This window comes from Bison bison, unplaced genomic scaffold (assembly GCF_000754665.1).
Source record: "Bison bison bison isolate TAMUID 2011002044 unplaced genomic scaffold, Bison_UMD1.0 scf7180017864240, whole genome shotgun sequence".
Classification (NCBI taxonomy): Eukaryota; Metazoa; Chordata; class Mammalia; order Artiodactyla; family Bovidae; genus Bison; species Bison bison.
The window spans coordinates 786,093-795,261 of NW_011494812.1; the positions used below are offsets into that span (position 1 = coordinate 786,093).

The 9,169-nt window shown below is 35.7% G+C and overlaps 1 protein-coding gene across 1 annotated transcript; it reads right to left on the reverse strand.

The window, feature by feature from the left end:
• Positions 1-7,784: 7,784 nt before the first annotated feature.
• Positions 7,785-8,717, reverse strand: LOC104993603 (olfactory receptor 10X1-like). Its single transcript, XM_010846921.1, has one exon. It carries the CDS (start codon positions 8,715-8,717, stop codon positions 7,785-7,787), a length of 933 nt encoding a protein of 310 aa, XP_010845223.1.
• Positions 8,718-9,169: the final 452 nt, after the last annotated feature.

The following is a 9,169-nucleotide window of genomic DNA, read 5'->3' on the forward strand; positions in this document are numbered from 1 at the left end:
TGTTGAATTTTCTGAAATATGAAAGAAAGACAAATAAATATTAAACTTTCCTTTTTTTAAACTTTCCATTATTTTTTGAAATGGTTTAAATAGATAAATAGTGAAATTTTCAATTTTTTAAAAAATCTTTTTTTTTGTTTATTTATGTTTGTTCATGCTGGGTCTTCATTGTCGCACATGGGATTTTTTTAGTTGCAGCAAGCAGCGACTACTCTCTAGTTGCACGCACAGACTTCTCATTGTGGTGCCTTGTCTTGTTGTGGCATGCAGGATCTAGGGCATATGTTCAGTAGTTGTGGCACATGGGTTTATTTGCCCTGTGGTATGTGGAATCTTCCTGGACGAAGGATCAAACCATGTCTCCTGCGTTGGCAGGTGGACTCCCAACCACTGGACCACCAGAGAAGTCAAAGTTTACAATTTCTGATAGATCATTTAGTTTGGCAATTCACCATGTGTATGTAGGTGATGTTTTTTCCAATATACTATTTGTTTCTGTAAACAAATACTCATTACTTTTTATGGCTCTTTCTTGCCCTTATTAATGATTTTAATGGCCCATAATACTAACAGTACATAAAATATTCTAATTCATGTCCAGATGAAGGAAATTCAGATGAATTTGGTGACTCAGTCTTGGATTTGACTCTAAACCCTGAAAAAAACTATCAAGTAGTTAATAGACAGAGTCATTGTCTGACTCAGAAACTTCCTCTGTATAATGTTGTCTAACTATCTAAGGGGTGAAGGTTGATTGTTAACTTCCTAGCTATTTTGGGACTATATTTGGACAATGACTTACAACTATAAGAAAATCCCATTGTCATAATCCCTTCTTGGAGAAATTGGTTAGGACCTAAATATTAAAGAAAAGTGAAGACCATGTCCTTCTATTTATCTCTAAGTCATTGTTAAGAATTCCTTCTACCTATAGAGCCATTTATAAGCTGAGATTCTTAAATTCTCATGACTGTTTACAATAACTCTACAACAAAGGCAGTTTTATGGTTTGTAAACTAAGATTACATAGGTTCCCCAAAGGGAAAATGTATTGGCATAATAAGAAGTTGTGTTAATAGCTCCATGGTGTAAACCCAAGCTATTTCTAACTCACTACTTGCAGAACAGCCTGGCTTCACACAGTAGGCCATATTCCTTCCAAGACAGCCCCCCCATCAAATTTGTTTTCACAGAAACAGTTAAATTTAGAAGAATTTTGATAATGCAAAGAATCAGTGATTCAAATTCAAAGTAGCCCCTTCCTTATCCAGTCTTTACTCAACTGTGTTGTAAATGACTACTTGGAGAATCATCCTCAGTAGAATAGGAATATTAGAATCTCCTTCTACTTTTGGCATATTCTGGCTGTTTGTGTTTGTGAAGGGGATGAGGGTACTCTACCTCACCCTCAGTTCTCTCTGAAGTTATTGCTAAATCAAACTGTCTCAAATTTAGTTTGGAATATGGATCCACTGACAAAATAATACACTACTAATTTAAAGTCAAAGAGAAATAGTAAATTTGAAGAAAATGTAGTGAATTGATCATGAATAAAACAGTCAAACCATATCAAGAATAGTTTCCTACCTCATGTATTTTATCAGGGCTCCAAAGCCAACTCAGTATCAGTTATATTCTTCTATGATAGTCTTGAAATTGTTGGAAAAATGCTTTGTTCATAACTCAAAAAAGGTAAAGATCAACTTACTATGAACATCATTGGTCAAAGACTCCAGATTTTTTACTTTATCATTGCTAGTTTAGTGACACTGGGAAAGTTCCTGTACATTCCAGTTTCAAATTTTCCTACCTGGCAAGTAAGGAAAGAGGTCCTGACTATGCCCCTTAGCTTTCTATGGTTCCAGAGTTTCTGACACGAGGTGTGAAGTTAGGCCACATGTGCTGTGATCAGTTCCCAACACTCACTGAATTACAATGGCTTAGAGCCTTTCCTTCTAACACTTTAAAGATGATATCTGCTAATCACCTGTTTGAAGTTCCTCAGCTCTAGAGGTTTGTTTCTGGTTAAGAGACCCTCAGGGATTTCTCTATTCTTCATCAGAGAGAGGAAAAGAACTTTTTCACTCAACTTTGTAATTTTCTCTCATTAGTTACAGGGGTTTGTATATGTGACTTGGCTTCTGGGAGTCTCTGGGGATTTAAAACTTGCAGCGTCTATATTCTGCTCATAACCAAGGCTTCCTGCTACTCCGTTAGTTTTGTTTTGCTGAAGAGTGGAATAAACTGTATCCCTAATACTCATTCAATTTGCTCTTCACCTCACCATAAACACACTTTGTCCCTCTAGTCACAGAGCCCATTCCTGGTATGAACAAAAAATATTGTCTGCCTTTTTTAGTAAATAAGGAATGTTTCTTGCCTTCAAATCATCAAGTAATGAACCACTGAATCTCACCCCACAAATGGTGCACCCGGAGGGGAATTCAAAATGAAGAAATTTAGGATACTGGCCCTTGATAGTTAAGATGAAGACCAAAGGAATAATTTCATTGATCTCAGGCTCTTACATCTTCCCATTTACAGAAAAACATTAAAATTGATTTCAGATGTCTGGGATTTCTTTGTGATTAGCAGTAATCTTTTGATTTTTCACCTACATTTTTTTTTCAGCAAAATTCCTATATATACTGGTTCCTCTCTTACCTCTTCAGAACAATATTTAAAAACTATCTGAAAAGCTGTAAACCTGGCTATTTTCCTCAGAAAGTTCACCAAATAAAGCATATTCTCAGCTTTTGGCTTGTGTATTTTTTTAGTCGACCCTGAGCATTTAAGAAAAGCTCACTGTATTTAAAGTGGGCAAAATCAGAAAAGTATGAGCAATAGTTTCTTCTTACAAGGATTAATATTTTGATGGAGGAGAGAAGATAGTACAGATGAAAAGGGGATTGCACTGTAGTGAGCTGAAGACCCAAACGTTGAATAGACAAGATAGAGGAACTGGATCAAAGGTCAGAGAAGATGCCATGGAGAAGTATCCTCTCTACAAAAAAATAATAGGATTACAAGCAACTGTACCTTAAAAAATTAGACGATATTATAAGGAGTAGGAGAACTGCAGTTCTGTTTTGATTTTTATCCTAAAGTTGTGAGGAGATGCTAAGTCTTAGAAAACATAGAAGGTTGTTTATTGATTTTGTTTATTGATTGTTCATTGATTTTCATGAGAAAATCAATAACAAGATCAGTCTTGACATATTAAGCTCAAAGAAGAGGCAGATATATGCAACAGAAATTTAGAAGTGTTGGCCTGAGTCTTATGTCTGTCTTCAGATGATGAACCTTGTAGTCATAAAAACTGATAAATATAAAGAGTGCAGATTTGATAGATTTTACCTGAGAAACATAATCTACCAAAATAGTGGAATATGAACAGGAAAAGCTTGAGAAATAGCCATTGGTGGGCCAAAGAAAGAAAAGACCAAATGTTGGCCAAGAAAAGAATCACAAGACTACAGTGTTCTTGAGGGAGAACGACTAGATGGTTTCAGAAAGGGGAGGGAGATGAGAAATTAAACAGAAAGAGATACTTCTGTACTTCTCCCTGGGGATGGAAAAAATATATCTAATTATCTTTTACTGAGCATTTATAATATACTGGACACATTATGAAAAATTTTATACATATATCATTTAATTATCTTAACAATACAATGTAGCTACAACCTTACTACCAAGACCCCAAAATTAAAGTGTCTGAAATGAAACAGTATACTGCTCTCTCATAAAAGTGCAATGACAAGCAGTTCATGATTAGCGGGGCTAGCAAGACAGTTAAACTTCACAAGGTTATACAAGTCACAGGTGGGAGAATTGGTTCTGCCATCTTCAAGTTAAGGTTATCGTTGCTGAGTCCAAAGCTGATTTTTTAAAAATTTCAGTTATTGTAATTTTCAAGTCCAGCATTTCATTTAGTTCTTTTTAAAAATTTATTTTCTTTATTCATATTCTGTATTTATCATTTCATGATAGCTTCCTTTATTTCTTTAATCATTAATTTTAGGTATCTGAAAATATTTTTAATGGCTACTTTGAACTTTTGTCTTTTTTATTAAAATATAGTTGATTTACAATGTTGTGTTAGATCCTGGTATAAAGTAATTCATATATATATATTTTTTTCTTTTTCATATAGTTTTCAACCATGGGTTATTGCAAGATATTGAATATTGTTCCCAGTGCTATACAGTAGGAACTTGTTTTTTTATCATTTCATATATAGTAGTTTATATCTACTAATCCCAAACTCCTAATTTATCCCTCCCCCATTCCCCTTGGTAACCATAATTTTGTTAGTTTGTTTTCTTTGTCTCTGTGAACCTGTTTTTGTTTTGTAAATAAGATCATTTGAATTATATTTTAGATTCCACATTTAAGTGATATCATATGATACTTGTCTTATTCAGTCTGATTTACTTCACTTAATATCATAATCTCTAGGTCCATCCATATTGCTGCAAATGACATTGTTTCATTTTTTTTTTTGGTGGCTGAGGATTCTCCTCCGCTTCTTTATGCATTTAACTGTCAGTGAGCATTTAGGTTGTTTCCATGTCCTGGTTTTGTAAATACTGCTGCAAGAACATTGGAGTGTGTATACATATCTTTTCAAATTAGAGTTTTTCTCTTGATATATGCCCAGGAGTGGGATTGCTGGATTATATGGTAACTCTGTTTTTAGTTTTTTAAATAAAGTTTTTGTCTTTTAAGCACAGAATCTAGTCACACTCACAAGGTAGCTTCTGTTGCCTAATATTGTTTTCTGGTAGTTGGTAATATCTCCATGTTTCTGGTAATGGACAGGGAAGCCTGGCCTGCTGCTGTCCATGGGGTCGCAAAGTGTCGGACATGGCTGACCGACTGAACTGAACTGAACCATGTTTTTTTGCGTGTTTTTTCCAATGAGTCAACTCTTTGCATGAGGTGGCCAAAGTATTGGAGTTTCAGCTTTAGCATCAGTCCTTCCAATGAACACCCAGGACTGATCTCCTTTAGGATGGACTGGTTGGATCTCCTTGCAGTCCAAGGGACTCTCAAGAGTCTTCTCCAACACCAGTTCAAAAGGATCAGTTCTTCGGCACTCAGCTTTCTTCACAGTCCAACTCTCACTAATTGTCTTTCTCTTCACAAGAAGAATGTGCATTTCTTGAGAGAACAAGTTATATTTGTTCCTTGAAGTTTTCATTACACATAGAGGGGAAAATGAACATCTTTCCCATTTTGGAAGAAAACAGAAGCCACTGACCTCCTACTTTATTCCTTCATTGGTTCCATACTATATTTCTCATTGACAGGAATAAAAATCTAGCTTCTTCCCATTAAAAATTTTATTAGTAAAATAATTTAGAAAAAATTGAAACTAAAGGACTCAAACTTTTCAATGTGAAATATAATTAAAATTCAATTTCTTGACAATTAAATGTTTCACTTTTGTGTTTGTTTTAGCATGTATCTTATGTTGTATCTTATAGAATTTTCCAACTTTATGTAAATCCTCATATTTATATTCATGAAATCATTCACAGTATTCACTCATCTTTAATGTCTCTGTGACCTGAGAAACAACTCTATTCCATTCCCATAGTTGTTTATTTGTGTCATCTGTCTTTATTCCCTAGTCAATCTCATCAAAGAATAACATAATTTACCAATATTTTCAATACTCCAACCTCTGACTTTTTTGAACCACTGGTGGCTTCCCTGATGGCTCAGCAGTAAAGAATCTGCCTACAGTTCAGGAGACATGGGTTTGATCCCCCTGGGTCAGGAAGATACCCTAGAAAAGGAAATGGCAACCCACTTCAGTAGTCTTGCCTGGGAAATCCCATGGAGAGAGGCATCTAGTGGGCTACAGTTCATGGGGTTACAAAAGTCGGACATGGGTTAATGATTAGAAAGCAACAATCACATACTAATATATATTTAATCTTTGCCCTTGTATTTATTTTTTCTTCACAATCTTTCTGTGTTTAGCTATTCCTTTACTAAATTATTGAGACAAATGTTTATCTTACAAATTTGCTTTCTATATACTTTCTAATATGTATTTTGAGCACCACATATTTCATCCAAACACTGAAAAGATATATCCTAAAGCTTTGTTCTGTAGTATTTTTAATTCTTACAATTCAAACCTTCTTTTCTAATAGCCACAGGACTTCTTATTTTGATTCATCGTTTATTTAGAAGTGTGTTTCTTGACTTCTAACCATATAGGTATTTCTAGATTCTATTTACTCAAATTGGCTTTTTCTAGTTTAACAATCTACGCTAAGTAGCACCTAGCAATCCCTGCCATGGTCACCATGTCAGATGTATGCAGGTTAACTGGCCCAAATTCAAGTCAGGAACTTGAGTCTACACTTAACATTTTATCTTCTATACTCACTATGAGTGAGCAGATTGTTAGTATTTATGTCCAAGATGTATAACTTCTCTGGATTGACTAAGCAGTGCTCAGAAGTGGAACACTTTCATCACTGAAGCAGTGATCACAGATGAAGGAGGGGTAAATATTCTGCCTGCATATGTGTTACAAAAATGGTCTCAGGGAAGAAAGGAGAATCATGGCAAGAATTAACCTAATCAGTGCAAGTACATAATCATTTTTATCCATTATCTTACCTATATTTACATGATCCCCATAAATAATCTGGGTTGGAAATTACTCCAGACTTTGTATACATTTTATATATACAACCCACAAGTACAGTGGTTATAACCTTCATGAGAGGACATGAATTTGGCTAGTAGCAGAACTGAAAAAGGATTCAGCAATGGCCCCAGGCTTGTATGCTGGAATTTTCCACAAGATCCCTTGCTAATTTTCTGTGATATATAACCTCCACAGTATTTCTTACTTTCTTTTAGGTAATATAAAGATTTGATACTGTGTTATCTAGTTTCCTTTATTACATATAAGATGTCTGTAAAAATTATTCCAAAACACTTTTTAATGTCACACTCATCAATACCATGAGAGTTTTTCAAACATTTGATGTTTAGTGCCTTCATCTTAAAGAAAATGGAGGTTATTTCCAGCTGTCAACATAGATTCCCCCAGTTATGAAACAAGTAGGCACTTCTGCCCTGTTGACTTATTTGAATCAACATTCCAACACATCCTGTAAATTCAGAAGCTAGCATCTGAAAATCATTAAGGAACACCATCATAAACAGTGTTATTAAAAATTTTTAATAATCAGTATGATATGGTACTTAACAAATATAGATGTCAATTCAGATATGCACAGATAAAGAGATTATGATTACTATATAGTGAACCTCCTGTTAAAGTGGTTTATCTCCTGGGAGACACAATTCAGTGCCTCACAGCATTGCCTATATACATTATTCAAAATTCACATTTCTAGATATCTTTAAACATTTCTGAATATAGTGGTCACTCGTGGTATTTTTTCCTTCCACAATCGTTTTTATTCCACTTCATCAAAGGTGCAATAAACCCAGAGGTTGATTGGTAGAAGCCTAGTATCTTCAGAGACTGATATCAAAGCAGAATTAAAGAACTGATAGTACTAGTAAAAGTAGAGTTGAGTATAGTAGATGTAGAAGATGCAGAATGAAAAGAGATAGACAACTTCCTTAACAAGATAAGTCAATTCTTGGGTCCTAGACTCAGTCACTTGATCTCGATATGCCAACCCCTGGAAAAAGGCAAATGGCACAGGCTTCTCAGATATCATAGGGTAAATCCCTTACTGACATCTAGGAATATTCAATCATGCAGCAATAAACCAAGATTATTTATTCAAGGAATTTGTTTTTCCGAGTACCTTTCTGAAAGCATTCTTCATGTCCTTATTCCTGAGGGTGAAAATGAGAGGGCTGAGGAAAGGAGTAATGACAGTGTAGGGGATTGCTATCAGTGTGTCATCTCCCCCTGATGCTTCTGGCTTCAGATACACAATAGATGCAAAACCAAAGTGGATGATGACCACTGTGAGGTGGGAGGCACAGGTAGAAAATGCTTTCTGCTTGCCCTCAGCTGAAGGGATCCTAAGAACAGTAGAGAGAATAAACACATAAGTGAGTATGATAAGCAGGAAGGTGCCTATCAAGCCTGACACTGAGATTGCTGTTACAATGAATTCTGTGAATTTGCTGTCTAGACAGGACAGCCTCACAATAGCCCTCATATGACAGAAGAAGTGTTTGACAAGGTTGGGACAACAGAAAGAGCCCCTGAATATCATTCCAGTCTCTGTCACAGAGATAAAGAAGCCTGCAACCCAAGAAGAGACCACAAGTTTTCCACACGCCATATTGGTCATAAGCAAAGGATATCTGAGAGGGTTGCAGATGGCCAGGAAGCGATCAAATCCCATTAAAGTGAGAATGAAACAATTAGTGCCACCAAGTCCCAAGAAGGAACTCATTTGCAAGCCACAACCTATGACTGAAATGCTTCTGTACTTGACAAGGAGATCTGCCAACATCTTGGGGATAATGGTCAGAGTGTAGCAGGTCTCAGAGAAAGAGAGTGCACTAAGGAAGAGGTACATGGGTGTGTGGAGACGTCTGTCCACCCAAGTTAGACCCATGATGGCCAGATTACCTGTGAGGGTGGGAAGGTAGAGGCAAAAGAAAACCACGAAGAGGAATGTCTGTGCATGTGGGTAAACAGAAAAGCCAACAAGAATGAACTCTTCCAGGACTGTTTGGTTGATCTTCATTGTTTGGACATCTGAAATCTAAAAGAAACAACAAACAAATGTTATATTTTCCAGTATTAGTTGACATTTTTTTCTGTGAATAAGACAAATGTTTGATGTTAAAATTACAAATCGATTCTTTTTTTAAATGGACATATAATTAATTTACAATGTTAGTTTTAAGTGTACAGCAAAGTGATTCAGTTTTACATAATGTATATTTATATAAATACATCTTATTCAGATTCTTTTCCATCATAGGTTATTATAAGACGTTGAGTATAATTCCCTGTGCTATAGAGTAGGTTGCTGTTCTTTACAATTTTACATATAATCGTGAAAGTGAAAGTCACTCAGTTGTGTCCGACTCTTTGCAACCCCATGGACTATATAGTCCATGGAATTCTCCAGGCCAATGGGTAGCCTTTCCCTTCTCCAGGGGATCTTCCCAAGCCAGGGATCGAACCCAGGTC